The sequence below is a fragment of the Phyllostomus hastatus genome, unplaced genomic scaffold (assembly GCF_019186645.2).
Source record: "Phyllostomus hastatus isolate PE091 unplaced genomic scaffold, TTU_PhHast_1.1 phas_contig_196, whole genome shotgun sequence".
NCBI lineage: Eukaryota > Metazoa > Chordata > Mammalia > Chiroptera > Phyllostomidae > Phyllostomus > Phyllostomus hastatus.
The window spans coordinates 33,224,768-33,245,991 of NW_025333709.1; the positions used below are offsets into that span (position 1 = coordinate 33,224,768).

The following is a 21,224-nucleotide window of genomic DNA, read 5'->3' on the forward strand; positions in this document are numbered from 1 at the left end:
TCAGGGCTGAAAGCATTCCAAAGTCTCCAGATGACAGGAGAACAAATTCTTGTTACTTCTGAAAAATAGTCTTACTAATCAGTAAGAGATTACTCTGAAATTGTCTTTATTTCCTTTGTCCATTCTTTCTTTTGCTCCCTAAAACCAATCTTTAGTCTTAAATCCTTATTGCACTACAATTAATGCCTAATTTCCCAGTTTACTACGGCCTCCAGTTGATTACACGCCAACAAAGTTAGAAGAGGAAACAAATTTAAAAGCTCACTGGTCTGGATGGTCAGGATTTAAGGATAATCCTTTGAGTGCCAGGCCACGCTGAAAAACAGGACTTTCTTTTTGCCTCCACTGTTGGAAACAGACTTTAGGAGAAAGAGGGTTGATATTAGGAAACTGAGAAGAGCTTTAAAACTACCAGGAAGACTCTAGAAAGGAGCGCACAATTAATTTGATTTTTATACTGTATTATTTTTAGGAAGATGAAACGTTTTGAAGAAGGAAGGTGGACGGCAAGAAATAATATATAATATACCATTGATTATACTGGAAGAGCTTTAAAATAAGAAATAAAAGAAACCTTAAAAATAAGAAAAAGATTTTTTGAGATCTCTCACTTTTTAAAAATTATTTCTGCTAGAGATAAAGAATACCATTTGTTTTTGTCCACTGATTCTTTAGGATAGTAAATGAGCAGCTACAGCAGTCACTTGATGATTATCAGCACCGACTTTCCATAAAAACAAGTGAACTTGAATCAGCCCAAGCACAAATAAAAATACTGGAGGAAAATATAGGTAAGTGTTTTCAAGTTTTGTTTTTGCTAACCCTAATTTACTTTGGCTAACAAACATTTCTACTCATTTATAGGTAAACTACACCTTAAAATGACTTCACAGGATCAAGAGGCTCATGTAATGAAAAAGACCATTGGTGTTATTGATAAAGAAAAAGACTTTCTTCAGGAAGCTGTAGATGAGAAGACAGAACAGATTGCAAACTTGCAGGAAAACCTTGCTAATAAAGTATGTCACTGTCACATATGGTTATCCAGCATCTGAACAGAAAAGATTATTTCATTCTGTTTCAAATATGCAGTTATTACCTGTGTACAAGTTAACACCTAGGCTGTATCTTGTAATATATTTAAATTTCATTTTACCTCGATAATTTGGATCTTCAAAAAGTTCTGTTTCTTGAATGTAATTTCATCAGATGTGATTACAGCAAACTCGAGGAAATAGTGTAAGTTCTTAGAGTGAGTAGGAACATGGTAGTATGTGAAGCTTTCATTTATAGCCTAAGTTATGTAATTAGACTTGAATTGCATGAATGTGCTAAATTGTATAAATTCAACTTAAGACATTTCTATATGAATTGTTTCGAATCATATATATTTCTTCTACAGGAAAAAGCTATTGCTCAGATGAAGATAACGTTCTCTGAGTATGAATCTTCTCTGAAGTAAGTAATCAATGTAATGGCATCCAGCTTTTTTTAGAAGGTTTCCTTGAATGCAGCTTTATTTAAGTAGCATCTGTCCATAGTTTAATTTCCATTTTCAATTTTTCTATTTTTGCCAATGGCAGTAGCATTATTTTCTCAGTCTTCTGCATGAAAGTGTTATTCTCTTTAACTTTCTGCTATCTTCCGTCGTCCACATCTAAATACTTACTAATTATTCTTTTACATGCCTACTCGCTCTTTGTTTCTACTGGAACTACCCTATGCAGGCCCTAATTATTAAAATTTAGGTAGTAGCCAGCCTTAAATTTATTCTACATCTAACCCCATCTTGAACAAAATTTTACATTTTATATCTCGTCTCTCTACTTCGAGACAAAGTCACTACTCATATTTATTCTGTATACCCTTTGATATTATGTCATAGTGGGGACTGAAATATTAAGTAAATATTTGCCAATAGAATCTGTTATTATTCTATTATTTGCTAAATGAATCTCCTAACACTTGAATGTCTTCTGTTTTTACTAGACTTTTAGAATAATAAAATTATTTTATGACTTCCTTTGCTCATAATGATTGGTAGAAAGCTAAAAATACCTGCTTTACCTAATTAATCAGTGTCTTAATGCAGTAGTTATAATTTCTTATATTCTTAGTATACTTAATTCAGAGGACAACAGTTTTATTTTCTATCACCATTTATCTCCCCCATGCCCTTTTTCACCTCTACCCCGTCCCTGCCCCCACAATTACCACACTGTTGTCTGTGAACAGTTTTCTTTTCAATGAACGAAATTTTTCAAAAAGCTTTCTTTTTTATTTTTACATTATTCATGTAACAGCCAGCTGAAGGAAACACTGACAAATCGGGACCGTGAGATAGCCAGCCTCCGGCGCCAGCTTGATGCAACTAACAAAGAACTTGAAGAAGTAGGAAGAGCTAAAGAAATATCTTTTAAGGAAAATAGAAGATTACAGGATGATCTGGCTACAATGGCAAGAGAAAACCAGGTATGAGTACAATGCATAAATTTTGATAGCTTTATATTATACAGTTTTACAGTGTATTTTTGTTAAACCTTAAACTCTAAGTTCTTTTTATTTTAATAATAACAACAAAAATAATTCTTTAAGGGTAATGGTGTTTATACACCATTAAATGGTATTTTAAAATGTAGTTTAAAATGCCGCTGTATATTATAGGGTATCTAATGGATACAGCTGTGGTCCCCTCATCATTTTCGTCTTTACTGTAAGGCACGGGTGTCAAACTCATTTTCATGGGAGGCCACATCAGCCTCGTGGTTGCCTTCAAAGGACCAAATATGATTTTAAGACTATATAAGTGTAACTACTCCTTAACAGTTAAGCGAGAGCTTGGCATTGCCACCAGGTAGAAACAAGGTGCCGGGCCGGATAAAACGAGGTGGAGGGCCGGATTCAGCCTGCGGGCCTTGCGTTTGCCACCTGTGCTGTAAGGCCTTCTAAAGCTGGTAGCACGGTATTTATCCCTTGAGGCAGAAATTGTCATCACCCTACTGGATGAGGACCTCAGCATCACTTCCAGGGCAAAGTTGCTGTGTTTTAATTACCTGTAGATTACCTGTTTTAATTACATGGCAGATTTTAATTACCTGTACTTACTTCCAGTGGCTTACTTTACTTAGGGGTATAAGGAAATTAATGAATATATATATATATATATATATATATATATATATATATATATATATATATACAGTACACACACACACATATATATATAATCCTCACCTGAGGATATGTTTATTGATTTTAGAAAGAGATAAAGAGAAAGGAGAGAAAAACATTGATCAGTTGTTTCCCATCTGTGCCCCAGCTGAACATGGAACCCACAGCCTAGGTATGTGCCCTGATCGGAAATCTAACCCACATCCTTTTGGTGTATGGGATGATACTCCAACCAACTGAGCCACTTGGCCAAGGCCAATTAATGAACATTTTAAGTGTCAGATACTTAAAGGTATTAGTTTTGTTTGTGCTGGTACCCAGAAAACCAGTAATTTTCCTATTTTTAATATTTTGGCTTTTTTAAAATTACTTTCAACATTATTCCATGTAAAGCATATTGCTGATATATGAATTTCTAAAAATGCCAACCCTTGAGCCAGATACATGGTTAGGACTATTGTGGAAGATGTGTGGTAACATTTAGTTAAAAAGTCAAGAGCAGCCCTGGCCAGTATGGCTCAGTTGGTTGAAGTGTCGTCCTGTCAAATGGAATGGTCATGGGTTCAGTTCTCCATCAGGGTACTTGCCTGGGTTGTGGGTTTGGTGCCCTGTTGGGGTGTGTTCAGGAGGCAGCCAGTTAATGTTTCTCTCTCCCTCCCTCCCTCCTACCCTCTCTAAAATCGGTGGGCATGTCCTCTGGTGAGGATTAGAAGAAAGTCAAGATCAGCTAGGAAAAACAAGTGCAAGTAACACTTAGGAACAGTTTTCCTTTAATCCTACTCTCTCTTGTTCCCCAAATTCAAAAGTAGCTGTTCAAATAGAAATAGAAGTCATTAGGTGCTCTGTTCATTTTAGATTTGTCTTCAATATTCTGATTTATAGGAAATCTCATTGGAATTGGAAGCAGCAGTGCAGGAAAAAGAAGAAATGAAGAGTAGAGTTCATAATTACATAACTGAGGTGTCACGATGGGAGAGCCTAATGTCCGCTAAGGTAAAATAACATTGTTTAGGTTGGATTTAAGACTGATTTTTTTTTTCACTATGTTATATTTCTTTATTCTGCCTCCTCTGTTACTAACATGTGAGATTGGAGACCTCGCCTCCTGTCTCTTTGTATTTCCCCACATATGTTACTTTAGTGTCTGAACAGATGGCTTATGCTTCCTAAATTAAAACAAAAATCCTAATGTGTGTATGTGTTTCTGACATAGGTATTCCAGAAAGTAAGAATTACTAATTTTGAAACAATTTAATTATGCTTGAACCAGGAAAAAGAAAATCAAGATTTGTTAGACAGATTTCAGATGCTTCATAACCGTGCTGAAGACTGGGAGGTCAAAGCCCATCAAGCTGAGGGAGAAAGCAGCTCCGTTCGACTAGAACTTCTTTCTATCGACACCGAGAGGAGGCACCTTCGTGAAAGAGTGGAACTATTAGAAAAAGAAATCCAGGAGGTAAATTTTTGTTTGTCCTGTGAAGACTTTATTTAATAGAAAGTGTTCAAAAGTACTTCATTTGAAATGAGGATCGAGCATTGGTAAAATCAAGTTTAATGCTGATCTTTCGTCATTAGTTCTGATAGTTTGCTTAGGAGCCCCATTACTTTTTTTAATGTAGTGAAATATACCCAACATGAAATTTACCATTTTATCCATTTTTAAGTGTACAGTTCTGTGGCAATCCCTACATTTACATTATTGGGCAGCTGTCACTGCCCAGTCTGTCTCCAGAACGTTTTCACCTTCTGCAACCAGAACTCTACCACTAAACACTAGCTCCTCATTATCCACACCCCCAGCTTCTGGCAGCCACCGTTCTGCTTTCTCTGTCTGTGCATGTGACTACTCTGTGTAGTATCTCCTATAAGTAGAATCATACAATATTTGGTTTTTGTGACTGGTTTGTTTTACTTGACCATAAAATTCACTTAACCTCAAGTTTATGAATGTTTTAGCATGTGTCAGAATTTCATTTCTTTTTAAGGCTGAATAATACTGCATTGTATGTAGAAACCACATTTTGTTTGTTCATTCATTCATCAGTGGACATATGGTTGTTTCCATCTTTGACCATTGACAGTAATGCCGCTGTGAACATGGTTGCAGAGTATCTCTGTGAGTCCTCGGTTTCTGTAGAACATACCTACAAGGGGAATTGCTGGAGCATATGATTATTTTATGTTTAATTTTTTGAGGAACTCTTATACAATTTTCTACAAGAACTACACCATTTTACATTCCCACTAGCCATGTAAGGATTTCAGTTTCTCCACTTGTTATTTTTCTGAGTTTTTTATAATAGGTAGACTTAAGCCCTCCAAAACATATATTTAAGTCCTAGCCCCAAGTACCTGTCTGTGAATATAATCTTTTTTGAAAACGGTGTCTTTGCAGTTATAAGTAGGTTAAAATGAGGTTACACTAGATTAGGGCAGGCCATAACCAATGCCTTGTGTCCTCGTAACAGTGATTTTCAGCCGGGGTGCCACAGAATTTTTAAAACATTGCAATACCTGACTATTTAATTAGGGGCACTAATCTCTTTTCCCTTAGATTGTCAAATAGAAAAATGACAGCAGCCAACACAATAGCCATCTGGTATGAATGAATCAATATTATACCTATTTTTATTTGTCCAGTTGGCAAAAAACATATTTTTTGGTGTGGCACAGAATTATAGTAATTACTTTACGTGTGCCACAAGATGAAAAGGGTTGAAAATCACTACCTTATAAGATACAAGAAATCTGGACACAGAAGACACAGGGAGAATGGCAGGGAAAGATGGAGGCAGAGATCCAAGCGATGCATCTTCAAGGCAAGGAGCCCCGAAGATTGTCAGCAGCCACTAGAAGATGGGGAGAGGCACAGAACAAATTCACCCTCAGAACCTCCAGAAAAAGCCAACTCTGTTGACGTCTAAATTTTAGATTTCTAACCTCCAGAATTAGAAGGGCATACGTTTTCAGTGTTTTAGAACACCGAATAATTTGCAGTAATTTGTTACAGCAGTCCTAGGAAGCGGATACACCATTTCTGTAAGCTTTCTATTAAGAGTATAACTAAAAGCATGCTTCCGAACCTCCAAAAGAGCTCTCAGGAGAAACTTCCTTTCGTTCTCTGTCATTGTTCATGTGTGTGGTGCATGAAATTGATTTACATATTTATATTGAGTTTGCGGAAACCTTTGATTTTATTAATTCATTAATATTTGGAAAATCCAAAATTTAGTTTTTCTTCAACTGTTGACATTTATTAAATCTGTACACATAGTATTTGATTTTTAATGTTGATTCATTTCAGTAGAGTCATTCTGAATTCGTTTTCAAGTATGGACTTGTTCATAAACTCTAGAAGTAGAGTTTAAGTCAGTTTTTGTTTAATACTGAAAATTTAAATGGTAAGAAATTTAAATTGCATGTATTTCCAAGAAAAAATATCAGTATTTCAAAATTTGCTTATTATTTCAGTTATTAATATCTTATAAAGTAGTATGTTATTAAATTAAATATAAATATAACTTTAGGTATTTGGTTTTAAAGCAAACTCCATTTTTAAAATTCAGAAGTAGGTGTACAGTTTTGAGTACACGAAATACAGCTTATTCTAGTACTATTATTAATTATTATATTATTTTCCATATGAACAACTGTGAACTTACTTTTGCCCCACCCTGTATATATGTTTTCTTGAAAAGGCATTATTATAACAAAGAATTTATGAAGTAAAATTTAATATAACTTCAAAGATCTCTTATATTCACAATACCCTACAATAATGATTTTTTTCCTGTCTTTATATGCTTTTATTTTTTAATATATTTCATTGATTATGCTATTACAGTTGTCCCATTTCCCCCCTTCATTCCCCTCCACCCTCTCTCACCTACATCCCCCCCTTTAGTTCATGTCCATGTGTCATAAGTTCTTTAGCTTCTACATTTCCCATACTATTCTTGCCCTCCCCCTGTCTATTTTCTACCTACCATCTATGCTACTTATTTTCTGTATCTTTTCCCCCTCTCTCCTCCTCCCACTCTCCCATTGCTAACCCTCCATGTGATCTCCATTTCTATGGTTCTGTTCCTGTTCTAGTTGTTTACTTAGCTAGTTTTTGTTTTTGTTTTAGGTGTGTTTTTAATAATTGTGAGTTTGCTGTCATTTTACTATACATGTTTTTTATCTTCTTTTTCTTAGTTAAGTTTCTTTAACATTTCATAAAATAAGGGCTTGGTGATGATGAACTCCTTTAACTTGACCTTATCTGAGAAGCACTTTATCTGCCCTTCCATTCTAAATGACAGCTTTGCTGGATAGAGCAATCCTGGATGTAGCCCTTGCCTTTCATGATTTTGAGTACTTCTTTCCAGCCCCTTCTTGCCTGCAAGGTCTCTTTTGAGAAATCAGCTGACAGTCTGATGGGAACTCCTTTATAGGTTACTGTCTCCTTATCTCTCGCTGCTTCTAGGATTCTCTCCTTCATTTTTACCTTGGCTAATGTAATTATGATGTACCTTGGTGTGTTCCTCCTTGGGTCCAACTTCTTTGGGACTCTCTGAGCTTCCTGGACTTCCTGGAAGTCTATTTCCTTTGCCAGATTGGGGAAGTTCTCTTTTATTATTTGTTTAAATAACTTTTCCACTTGCTGCTCTTCTTCTTCCCCTTTCTGGTACCCCTATGATTCGGATGTGGGGACATTTAAAAGATGTCCTGGAGGTTCCTAAGCCTCTCTTCATTTTTTTGAATTCTTTCTTTGTTCTTTTCTGTTTGGTTGTTTCTTTCTTCCTTCTGGTCCACTCCATTGATTTGGGTCCCAGTTTTCTTCCCATTACTATTGGTTCCCTGTGCATTTTTCTTCATTTCACTTAGCGAAGCCTTCATTTTTTCATCTAATTTGTGACCAAATTCAACCAATTCTGTGAGCATCCTGATCACCAGTGTTTTGAACTGTGCATCTGATAGGTTGGCTATCTCTTAGTCACTTATTTGTATTTGCTGTGGAGCTTTGATTTGTTCTTCCATTTGGGCCATTTTTTTTTTGTCTTGACACACCTGTTACGTATGAGGGGCAGAGCCTTAGGTGTTCACCAGGGTGGGGCAACCCAGCACTGGGTTGTGACGCTGTATGTGGGGGCGGGGTTCGAAATAGAACTATGGCTCTTGCTCCACTCTCTGCCGGATTTGAGTCCCTTCTGCCACTTCCCCCAAGCAAACTGGGCCTTTCTGGTGCTGATTCCCATGTGGGTGGGTTTGTGCATGTTCTAGGACCCTGTGGGTCTCTCCAACGAACTCTCCTGTGAGGCTACGAGTCTCTCCCTGCGCTTCAACCCCCCACAGGTGTTTTCAATCAGTGCCCCGAAGCTCTATTTCCCAGCGCTGAGACCCTGGGTTGTGAGCAGTGCCTTGCTTCACAATCACCACCTCGCTGGGTCTGCCCTGTTGCCACTCTGGGCCCGAGGTCTGCCAGCCGTGGCCTGCATGCCCAGGGTTTGCCCGCTGCAGTCTTGCAGGCTCCGGATGCCTTAATGCCCCCGGTCTCACCGCTTTTTGTGCCACGACCCCTCTCCTCCCAGCTGCCCGACTCTGCCCCTCCTACCAGTCTGGATGAACGTGTCTGTTTTAACTCCTTGGTTGTCCGACTTCCATACAGTTCAATTTTCTGTCAGTTCTGGTTGTTATCTTGTTTCTGAATTGTTGCTGTCCTTATTTTGGTTGTGTGAGGAGGCACAGTGTGTCTACCTACACCTCCATTTTGGCTGGAAGCCCTACAATAATAATTTTTATTTTTGTGTTTTCTAAATCTATAACAGGAAGTACTTAGTACCATGATGAATAATTATATACAGTTTATTTTGTTACGCATGAAATATGCTATCTTTAAATAGCAGGCAACTTCTTTAGAGTGTCTTAAAATATGTAGACATTGGCTTATGTTTTTATAAAGTGAGGTTGTAGCTGCACAGATCCAAGCCTTTAAAATTATTGGGTTACTTTAACTTTTACCTGTTTCTGTTTTTATTTTCAGCACATAAATGCACATCATGCTTATGAAGCTCAGATCTCGTCAATGACAAAAGCCATATCTAGATTGGAAGAAGAGCTGAGACAGCAAGAGGATGAGAAAGCAGCAGTATTCAGTGATCTGTCATCTCTCAGAGAACTCTGTATTAAGCTTGATTCGGGCAAAGACATTCTGACCCAGCAATTGAATGCTAAAAACCTTGAATTAGAGAGGGTAAGCATTTATAAGTTATTGTCCTAACACATGGTTTTATTCAGCCCTACACTAATTATCTTACTTTATCATTTAGTACCTAATATATTTGTTCCTCTTTGGAGTAGTTACTTATTTAAAAAGATTTATTTATTTTTAGAGAGAGGGTAAGAGAGGAAGAAAGAGAGGGAAACATCAGTGTGAGAGACACATGGATCTATTGTCTCTTGTATGCGCTCCGACTCGGGGACTGAACCGCAACACAGGCCCGTGCCCTGACTGGGAGCAAACCAGTGTCCTTTCAGTTTGCGGGACATCACCCAACCATCTAATCCGCCCTGATCAGGGCTGGAGGAACTACTTTAGACTGCAGGATTTCGAGAACTAAATTTGACTACTAGATTCTTTGCCAAGATTTCTTTGGTAAACATGGTGATGAAATTAGGTGCTATTTTAGAGTAGATGCATGTTTAGGAGAATATTAGTCTTCTCATCATAGAACAGGGGCATATCCCAATACATTCTTTCTCTGTTTAAAAGTAAGACTTAAATGGAAGAATGAGCACTTCACTGCTTCTTAAGTAGAATATTTTTTCTAATAAAAATCTCAAGGAATTTTAATCTCTGAAAGTCTAGTTAGCTGGAATTTCTCGTTCCCAAACTGAAGCATTACTTTAAACAACACAGTGTGTGTTTTCAAACATCAGTGTTTTTAGGTTTTACTCGTTTAACATACTAGTTTTCAGGTACTGGCTTGACTCTGTAGTCAGAGGACTCAGATTTAATAGAGCAGAAGGGCCTCCTTGCTGATAGGGTGGCCGTATTTTAAAATTTTATGGCAATGACCCTGTCCTGACAAGATAGTACTAGAAAAAACTGTTTGAAGTTTGGAGTCCTTTTTAAAATAGCCAAACAAGTCTTTTCTAAAATAGCAAAGATGATTTTGGAAATAAGATGCTTTTCTTATACTGAAACAGTGGTTCAGGAATCTTTAACCAATACCCAAAATGAAGGAACTGATGTCTGTGTTCATAGCCCTGCAGGTAATTTTTCAGAGTAAGTCTGAAATTGTACTGAAGCAATCTTACTTTGTTTTTCTTGCAGGTTGTGGTGGAATTAGAAAATATAAAATCAGAATCAGAGCTGTTAAAAAAACAACTGTCGAGTGAGAGACATACAATTAAAAACCTTGAATCATTGTTGGCTACAAATAGGGATAAAGAATTTCATTCTCACTTAAACTCCCATGAGAAGGATACAGAAATTCAGCTACTTAAAGAGAAGTTAACCCTTTCAGAAAGCAAATTGTAAGTGTCATAAATCAATCCATGTGAGGAAAATAGCTTCTCAAAAATACTTTTTAATATGAGTAAATTTTTTGTAGATTTGTAGCATAAAACAAATAATTAAAAAACACTGGTGGACCCATAATATTTTCAACTTTTGGAGGGAGAGGATAATGGGTATATGAAGTGTAATAAAAACCAAAATATGGCTCATGTGGCTGCTGCTTTCGAAGTTTAGGGGTTTAGTTCAGAAGAGACATCATGTTTGGAGGTGCTGGTTTATGTATCTTCACCACAGAGGTGGTTCCCATGGAAGTCAGGGAGTGAACTTTGGGAAAATGCCTCCATTTCAGCAAGGAAGAGAGGAGTCAGCCAAGGAGAGAGCATTTAACGAGGGAGTGTTAGCAGTGTCTCACCCTGTGGGCTGGGAAAAAGACTTCAGAAAAGCTGTGCAATTTGACCCTAGTGTGTATTGATTACCTTTTAGGAGATTGATGATGGTATCTTTTTAGAATGGAGATGTTTTAAGCATATTTGTTGGAAGAAGAGAGGAAACCTGAGTCGATAGTACAAATGGAGTAATTAACCATTTTTTTTGTTTTTTTGTTCAAATCCTCATACCAGGATATTTTTTTTAGTTGACTTTAGAGAGAGAGAAGAGGGGGCAGGAGAGAGGGAGAGAGAGATATCAGTGTGAGAGAGAGACATTGATCAGTTCCCTCCCATATGCTCTCTACCCTGGGACTGAACCTGAAACTTATGTATGTGCCCTGACCGGGGATGGAACCTGCACCTTTTGTTGCACGGGAGGACGTTCCAACCAACTGCGCCACTCAGCCAGAGCTGGAATAACACATTTTTAAAAAGAGTTAGAAATATTTCTTTCTGAGGCAAGGGTCAAGAAAGAGCCAGTGAAGATACTTTCCTTCAACTAGATGTTCCAGTCCGTGTCTTACTCAGATTGCTACCACAGCATTGCTACCACACCTAGCACATGGTGCAGGCTCAGTAAATGTTTATTAGATAAGTGACGTGCACAAAAAGTAAACTTTATAATAGAAGCTCCAGAAGTTTAGAGAATTACAGTTGAAAGTCTGGACCTTCTCTTTTTTTCCCCCTTAAGTGTTATCTCCTCTATATTTATTAATAACAAAAACAAAAATCTGTAGCACTTAACTGTATAAAACAAAACATTCGTTATTTATTTCTTTGACTTTTAAAATTTGTTTCTAAGAACTAGTCAGAGCCGGGAGAACACCATGCTTCGGGCTACAGTGGTACAGTTACAAACCGATCACGACACCCTGAAAAGGCAGATTGCAACAGAAAGATACGAACGGTAAGAAAAATTTTTAGCATTAGACAGTGTTTTTATTTATTTCCTATCCCAGTCTAAAAAGGATTTAATGTGGTTTACAAATAGCAAACTTTTTCTTTTAGCATTAATACTCAAAATAAATTTCTTTAGTACTTCTTCTTAAAGAGGCAACAAGTGTTGTGGAAGATAATATACCTTATAGTAAATAAAGTAGCAAGTATTATTTTAATGTTTCCCATAGTGTTTCTCAAGGCAAAATTAGGGCATTATTTTAGAGGATATAGTTAGCAAATGAACAAGCTAGTAAGGATTCCACAAGAGTCAAAACAGTTTATTATTATGCCTATATTATAGGAAACTGGGGTCACACAAATAGTAAATAGCAGAGTGAAGAATGAAATTCAGGCAGGTAATTTTAAAGCCTATTCTCCTAACTTCTACAATATATTCTCTACACCTTAGTAATTTTTTAAAAGATTTTATTTATTTACTTTTAGACAGAGGGGAAGGGAGGGAGGAAGAGAGGGAAAGAAACATCAATTCGTGGTTGCCTCTCTCGTGCCACATGTGCCCTGCAATGTGCCTGACTGGGCATGTGCCTGACTGGGAATCGAACTGGTGATCCTTTGGTTTGCAGGCCAACACTCAATCCACTGAGCCACACCAGCCAGGGCTACACGTTAGTAATTTTTTTTTAAGATTTTATTTATTTATGTTTAGAGAGAGGGGAAGGGAAAAAGGAGAGAAACATCAGTTGACTGCCTCTTATAGGCACCCGAACTAGGGACCGAATGTGCAATACAGGCAAGTGCCTTGACTGGGAATTGAACCAGTGACCCTTCAGTTTGCAGTCCGATGCCCAACCAACTGAGCCACACCAGTCAGGGTACACCTTAGTAATTTTCATACTCACTTAAACTTTAGTTCATATCCTTCGTTATGTTAAAAATTTTGATCCCCAAGTGTTACAATCAGGAATGATACCTGTTTTAACAGTTAAAATCAAAGTCTAATTTGCAAGTTACCTGTCACATTTCTTTTCTTCCATTATTTTTTCCTATTAGATTAATGCCATGGATATCAACATTTCTGAGATTTGATTCTCAAATAATGTTCAAATAGCTTATTAGGTCAGTTTTTGAGTTCTCATTCTTATCCATTGGCATCAGTGATGTGCTATTTGAAGTACAGACAGAATTTGCTAGGAATTCAATATGATTTAGTGGGAAATGAAGCCTGAGATGGCATAAGTGTCATGAAAGGTGTGTTTTTTATCTCGTAATTTGGAAGACCTAGGTTCTTAAAATGTTAAACTGTATATATAATGATTTCCATTTCTTCATGATAAATTCTTTCAATTCAAGGCTCCTAAGTCAAGTTCTCTATTGCCTGCGGTTATAGGCCCCCTTAATTTCTCTCCTTTTTCCTTACCCCAGTCCCCAAAAAATCTTGACCTACATGACCATGTCTTTCCTTCTCACCATTCAACTAGATGGTGCATTCTTAAAAGGACAATATTGCTGCCACCCCATGGGAAAAATTGGTTCTTTGAGTAGCAAAAGCCCTGAGGTATTACAGTATTTGATGGCCCTCCAGAGGGCCACAGTGTGTAAGCAATGTACCAATGTGTTAAAATTTCATAGAGTGTGGAGATAATTTGGAGGGGGGGTGGAATACGTATAAAAGTTTCTTTAGGGAAATAATAGTGGAAGGAGTTAGATTGCAAATCCCCCAACTAGGAAGAAATCTTGGATACTGAGGAACTCGAGACAGAAGAAGTCCAGGCCAGAGGTATGCATAGCTCCCAAAGAAGGTGGCAATGCAGTCCCCATGCTTCATGGGGCATACACAGACACAGGGAAGGAAAGCATAACAAAGAACGGGTTACTTTACTTCTGACATTTGGGAGTTTTGAGGCAGGAAGAAGGCTAGATTTGTATTCAAGAAGAGGTGGGAAAGGAAGGGGAAGAGGGGGAACCATACAACTTTGGAAACCTGTATTCAGAGGGGCTTTGAACAGTCTTCTATAATAGTACAGTTCCTTTCATTGAAGTCTTTTTTATCTGCTACTTAAAAATCACATAAAGACATGGGATTTAAATTTAGTAGAAGTAGAAATGGAGTAGAAATTATTAATTAACAACAATAACAGTGCCTTATATTTGTGTAATCCTTTTTGGTATAATCCCTTATTTGATCTATTTGGCAGAGAACGAGCAATCCAAGAGATGCGTCGACATGGTCTTCCCACGCCACCTCTTAGTTCTACTCTGAAGTCTCCTTTACATTCTCCTGAACACATGAACTGACAATTATCAGAAAGGTGTGTATGTAACACCATGGACAAGCAAAATGAATCTGTGGTTATAAAAAATCAGGATGTAGCATTCCGGGGGAGGCAGGGAGATTGTGTACAGTAGTGGTCAGGGGGAATTTCTGACCACCTTTGGTGGGAATGATGGAACGTTCTGTTTGGTGGTAATGGTTACATGGGTATATATGACTGTAAAACCTCCATGACAATGTGAGACATCACAGAGAAATGGTTTATGGAGTGCCAGGTTCAAGGTTAGGAATGTATGTGACACAATAGACTGAATCTGGTTGGAATGGCAGGTTGTTGGGGAATAATGAGAGATAAAGGTGTGGAGACGGAGCGGGATGTTTATAATGATTTAATGTGAAACTATATTAGAGATTGTAGACTTACTATTGTGTAAGTCAGGGGGAGCCTTTGAAGGTCTTCCTGTGTACAGGATGCAAGCAAGGGAGGCATTAAGATGAAAGAACTGTTCTTGGCAGATTAACTTCAAAATTGTATTTGGGTTTTATTGAGGAGGGTAGAAGCCAGAGGCAGGGAGACCAGAAAGAGATATGAAATGAACAGTGTAGTCAGCTCAGGATCAGTATAATAATATCGAAAGCTAGGGCAGATTTTTTAAAAAATTGATTTTAGAGAGAGACACGGAAACATCAATTTGTTGTTCTACTTACCATACATTTGTTGGTTGATTCTTGATTGTGCCCCGACTGGGGATCAAACCCATAACGTTGGTGTGGCAGGACCACACTCTGAAAACTGAGCGGCTTGGCCAGGGCAGACTTTAAAAATAACTTACATACACAGAAAAGTGTCGTGTCATGATACACAGCTCAGTGATTTTTACAAACTGGGCACACACTCCTATGCAACCTGTACTAAGGGCAAGAAACAAAGCATCTCATTGGGGCTCCCTTCTGGTCATAAGCTCTGCTCTAAAAGTAACCGTTCTATTAAGAGCATACATTGTTTGGCCTCTTTTTGGACATTTTAAAAGTGAGATGATATATTTATGGCTTCTTTGCCTCAACAGTACATTTCTGAGATTCATCCCATTATTGGGTGCATTTGTAGATTGCTCAGTCTTGCTGCTGCATTGCATTTCCATTACATTAATTTACCGCAACCCTTATTCTCATTCTGTTGTTGATGGACACTGGTAGTTTCTAGTCCAGGCTACGACAAAGAGTTATGATCATTCTGGCACCTGTATGCTGGTGAACAGAAGCGTGCATTTCTTTTGGGTATATACTTCAGAGTGAAATTGTCAGGTCACTGAACATACATGTTCAGGGCTTGTCAGGTCATGGGACATGCACATGTTTGGCCCTGAGTGGGCATGGCAGGATGGTTTTCCAGAGTGCTGGGACACATTAGACTGAGGGAATCAAAGAGTGTGCCCATTCAGTGGAGACAGGAGCAAATGGGAAAGAAGCATGTCAGGGTTTCAGAGGTAGGTGACTGTGAAAAGTACAAGCTCATTTACAGAAATGGTAAAGTCAGTTTTTCAAAAAAATATGCATTTTTTTGCTTCTTTTCATAGAAGTACATAGGAGATAAGCATTTCCTCGATGCCTCAGAATCTCCTTATAACATTAGCTATGTGCTCTGCTTTAACATACAGATGCTCCCAGGGCTTATTGGTATTTGAAGGGTCTGTGTTTAAATGATTTCTGATTGCTGTGCTTTTGCTTTTTTGTTTGTTTGTTTGAGTAAAACATTTACTTTCCTCGTCACTTTGAGGACCACTTCTCAGTGCGGGCTGCAATCACTGTGTCCTCACAACTTCTGCCTGCTGCATTAATTTGAATGTGATTAGGTGGAGGTTCAATTTCTTGTTATGAAGCTGCGTAACAGTTGTGACTAACATTTTCTCATGTCTGATCCGCAGCTGCATTTTACCTCAGGGGTGGTAAGGTAGGCCTGTGGGACAAGTCTTCCTACTCCCTGTTTCTGTAAATTAAGCTTTATTGGAGCATAGTCACACCCATTGTATACATACTGTGTGAGACGGCTTTTCTACAGTGGCAGAATTACTGTATTTTTCAGACTATAAGATGCACTTTTTCCCCCCCAAATTTGGGAGGAATAATGGTTATTAATGCTGCTGTTGAGTTCTGTTTACATTTACATTGGTGAAATATTATGTTATTTATGTTATTAAATGTTTTACCACATTTTTTGCTTCAAACTCTTTTTATCTTATTTTCCTCTAAAACCTAGGGCATCTTATGGTCTGAAAAGTATGTATGTAGTTGTGACAGAGACCTGGTGGCACACAAATCTAAAATACTTACCGCTTGGCCTGTTGCATCACGTAGCCTGCGGGAAACCCCACAGTGCTCCTGGGAAGGAATGAGTGAGGATCCCGTGAAAGAGTCTCGGGGACTTCCAGGAATCCCCAGACTATATTTTAAGAATCACTGATACAGAACTTAGTGGATTCTAGCAATCTCTAAAGATGTGATGAATTAGAAAACATTTTTTAATTGCAATAAAATGTATATAACATGAACTTTGCCATCTTAACTATTTTTAAGTGAAAACTCAGTGGCCTAAAACTCCGTGTTGTATAGCCATCACCACTATTTCTAAAACTTTTTCATCATCCCAAACAGACACTCTGCATCTAGGAAGCAAGAAAGCTTCAGTCCCCTGGCCTCCCTTCCCCAGCCCCTGGTAACCTCGAATGTACTTTTCTGTCCCTATGAATTTGCCTATTTAGGTTCTCATGTAAGTGAAATCATACAGCATTTGCCCTTTTGTGTCTGCCTCATTTCACCTCAGATAATGCTTTCAAGGTTCAATCTATGTCATAGAGTGTCTTAGAACTTCGTTCTTTTTTATGCCTGGAGAATATTCCTTTGTATGCTTACACCACATTTTGTTTATTTATTCATCAGTTGATGGACACCTGGATTGTTTTCACTGCTTAGCTGTTGTGAATAATGCTGCTGAAAACATTGTTACCATGTAGAAATTGCTATCATATGGGTCGTGTGAAAATTCTATGTTTAACTTCTTGGGTACCTGACAAGCTTTTTCACACAGCTGTACCATTATACATTTCCATCAGCAGTGCAAGGGCTCTGGTTTTTCAGATCTTGTCAACCCTTGTTATTTTTTATTTTTTTATTATAAACATCATGGTGGAGGTGAATTAGACTCTTATACAACCATTAGCAAGTCCCAAGGTATCCTACTGATGTTGTTAATTGGAACCCATTTCCATTCATATTTTCTAAATACTGTCACCAAAACTAGTTTTAAGGAATTTCCCCATAAGTACTAAAAAATGAATATGAAATAGTCATATCAGCTCATATTTACAGTGTCTATAATGGTTAAAATATATAACCCAGTTTGGTTTTTACTTTTTTGATCATTATATCTAATACATGCTCACTGAAAAAAAACAAAATACAAAAGTATAACGAAGTATAAATCAAAATCAGTTTCTTTACACTTTTATATGGAAAATACATATAACATTAAATTTATCATTTTAACCATTTGCAAGCGTAAACTTCTCTGGCAGTGAGTACATTTCCATTGTTACACAAATGATTTTTATTATCCAACCTCAGAACTTTATCTTCAGCAGCTGCTAATTCCCCATTCTCCCGTGGCCCCAGCCCCTAACCCAGCGCCATTACAGTTTGTCTCTATGAACTTGCCTGTCCTGTGCACCTCACATACATGGAACCCTGCAGTGTTTGTCCTTTGTGACTGGCTGATGGTACTTAGCATAACGTTTTCAGGGTTCACCCACGTTGGAGCTTCTCCCGGAATTCCCTTTCTTGTTAAGGCTGAAGAATATGCCAGTGTACATACACACCACATTTTGTGTATCCATTCATCAGTTGATGGACACTTGGGTTGCTGTTATGAAAACACTGCTACTAACATGGATATACAAATCAAAATCGCTTTTAATCCTACAACCCAGAGAAAATAGCAATCAGCATTTTGATACACTTCCTTCTTGTATTTAATCTGTAGTTAACATATGCACACATGCATAGACACCCATATATAATTCTAACAGAGATCATACTTGAGTCAGTTTTTACCCTGTTTTTTTTGTTCTGTTTTGTTCTTTGTGGTTCCTCCCCACCTCCCAATACTGTTGTGAGGATTTATGGATATCATTAAAAGCATTTTCAAAAATGCCATTTTAAAACAGTGAACTAATAGTTTATCACATGGATATTCTGGGATTTATTTATCATTCTCCTCTTACAGGACATACTTGTTTCCCATTTTTTCTCTTATCAATAATGTTTTACATCAGTATTAGAGAGCGTGTCTGGTAACATCCTCTGAAGTATGTCTTCCTCAGTACAGAAAATATCATTGCTTTCCAATGTTGCCAATGTGGGATTTTTCACATTTTAATATGTGTGTTTTCATTTGGGAGGATGATTAGATAGCACATAAGGTGAAAATCTTTTGAAAAATATTTGCTTTCCGTAACATTCAAAGACTTAAACAACATAATTTCCAGTATTTGTCTACAATTTTATTTAACTTAGACATCATGTTACCCCTGATTCTGAGTGATTTTTCTCAGTTAACATGCCCTTATTCCGATCTGTTACCACGTGTCCTTCTCTTAGTCCTTGTGCGTTTTGATGTGCTGTGGTAGTTTGAAGGGAACATCTTCTTGAAGCAGAGAACAGTGCTTCTTAAACCTTAAATATAATTTAATTGTAAGCAGAAGTTTTATTAGAGACTCTAGTTTTAATGAAAACATTACTGAATTTCAGTTTTCCATGCTGTACTGAGTAACTTGGTTGTTCATTTTTCTCTTAACCCACCTGTCCCCTCCCTGCCTTTTCAGAATGACGACTTTCAATGAGTGGCTGTATGGACTTGTGAGAGGACAGAACAGTAATGATGTGTTTGAAGTTCCTGAAAATCATGAACATTGATACAAATTCTACCTCTGTCAACTTTTATTTAAATCAGTGAATATTTATGTTAAAAATTGGTGTAAAAGAGCTATACCTATGTATATTTTCATACATATGACAGAACAAAATATATATTAATAGTGCTTACTGATGTTATATCTGTATTTTTATTATTCCTGACTTAAATTACTCCTCAAAGTGTGTTTATACTGTGAAATAATATAATGTATTGTTCACATTATGCTTAATAATCTTTTTATGAGCCATGATATTTGTATATAAATAGTCTTATAGTACTTGTTTTAACATGTTATTAGTTTTCATATGTTTATAAGCCATAACTTCAACACATGCCCAAAGGATTATCAACTTTGATGTCATGCAGTCACGCTTAGCTTTTTTGTTCTGAATGTAAAATTACTTGCCAATTTGCTGTCTATCATTGAGGGGAATATATTCAGGTCTGTTCTTACAATAGCAGAGGTCTTGAAAGATAACGATTACTATATATAATTTGTTACTGCCAACTAGAAGAACTGCAATGGACACATTCATATATTAAACACAACATAATTTTCGCCGTCATGTGGACTCTTCACAAAATACAAATGTTATCAAAATCAAACTAAAGCTGCATTCAAAACTTCGTAAAACCATAGAACAGAAATTTGGGACTTTTTTCAGTAAATAAAATTCTTCACTTGTATTAATCTAAAATTTCATAATATAAAGTATTTGGGGTGAATATAGTAAAATATTTTTCTAAAATTCCAAATACATTTAATAACATTAGATTTTTGTTTCTAAACTGATATGTTGTAATTTAATCAGCCTTCCAGAATGGTATGTAAGCACTGAACTATGGCATATTAATTAGAAAACAGCTTTTTACAATTAAATTTTAAAGTTTTAATTTTAAAGAATATAGATATATGCATATATTAATAAAATAACAGTAGTATAAAATAGAAAATTGGATACAAAAACTAATCGTGTTTGAACTATATACATTTGAAGAAAATCCTATTCTCTAATAAATTTCATTATGATTGAAAAAAAAACTTTTAACATAGGAAGTGGAAGGTCAATTATTTATGATACCTTCTGTTTCCTCTTGTGGTTTAATAAAGGGGAGGTTGTGTGTGTGCATTTGTGTGTACCTGGAGGTAGGTGGTGCTCCTTCTCCAAAACTACTGTGCCTTCTCTGTCTGAGTTACACCCTTTGCAGTAATTCAGTCTGTATTGAGTGTGATGTGCCTTACTTTGCCACCATCTTTGTGATTTTATGTATTCCATGTCCTTTGTGTGAATCCATGTATTATAGCAACATACAAGAAAAATGGACTATTTGCAATGTCTAATGGAAAATCTCTTAATAAATAAATATATGTGAATAAAATAAAAATATTTTCCAACTTGTCCCCCAAAGCAACAGCTGTACATATTTGTTAGATGTATTTTATTTTTAATGTTTTCTGTAATTAAAAATGTATTTCTTGCCATAAACGTTGCTTTTATAACCATGACACTCCAGTTTTCTAAAATTAGTTTTATCTTAAAATACCGAATGTTCCGAACTTTTGTAGATGTTTTTAATTTGTTTTAAATTATGAAGCTTGACATAGATTTTCCAGTAAACATTCCAGTCAATTTATTTTCTCTTTCTTACAGCTAGCTTTTCAATAATTTTGGCAATATTTGTAATTATAAAATTAAGTAGTCTATTCAAATCAAACTTTATCATGGTGAGATGTGGGGAATTATCTGAACTTAGGTGCCAGGCAGTTTTGAGGTTTTTTTTTTTACTGACTTTAATTTATTTTCAATCAGTTCAAAATATAAGAAATTAAGTTATAGTTTCTGTTTGAAACTCATCTACAAAATGGTTAAATAGCTTCGTGTGTGCACATTTTTCTCTCTTGCAGATGTTTTTTGTTGAGAACTAGAATTACCATCCACTATGCCCCCTGCTCCCTCACCTGTTACAATTTATCACACA

At 36.7% G+C, this 21,224-nt stretch overlaps 1 protein-coding gene across 3 annotated transcripts in view; it reads left to right on the forward strand.

Moving 5' to 3' along the window:
- The window catches only part of CEP135 (centrosomal protein 135), a 61,746-nt gene extending 41,102 nt beyond the window's left edge, over positions 1-20,644 (forward strand). For all 3 annotated transcript variants that reach the window (XM_045834636.1, XM_045834637.1, XM_045834638.1), the window contains exons 17-27: positions 676-791; positions 865-1,019; positions 1,403-1,458; positions 2,304-2,472; positions 4,054-4,164; positions 4,442-4,627; positions 9,197-9,406; positions 10,490-10,692; positions 11,906-12,010; positions 14,199-14,312; positions 19,153-20,644. In XM_045834636.1, coding sequence (XP_045690592.1) covers positions 676-791; positions 865-1,019; positions 1,403-1,458; positions 2,304-2,472; positions 4,054-4,164; positions 4,442-4,627; positions 9,197-9,406; positions 10,490-10,692; positions 11,906-12,010; positions 14,199-14,298 — 1,411 coding nt within the window. In that variant the 3' untranslated portion in view covers positions 14,299-14,312; positions 19,153-20,644. The remainder of the gene's footprint in view (positions 1-675; positions 792-864; positions 1,020-1,402; positions 1,459-2,303; positions 2,473-4,053; positions 4,165-4,441; positions 4,628-9,196; positions 9,407-10,489; positions 10,693-11,905; positions 12,011-14,198; positions 14,313-19,152) is intronic.
- The last annotated feature ends 580 nt before the right edge of the window (positions 20,645-21,224 follow it).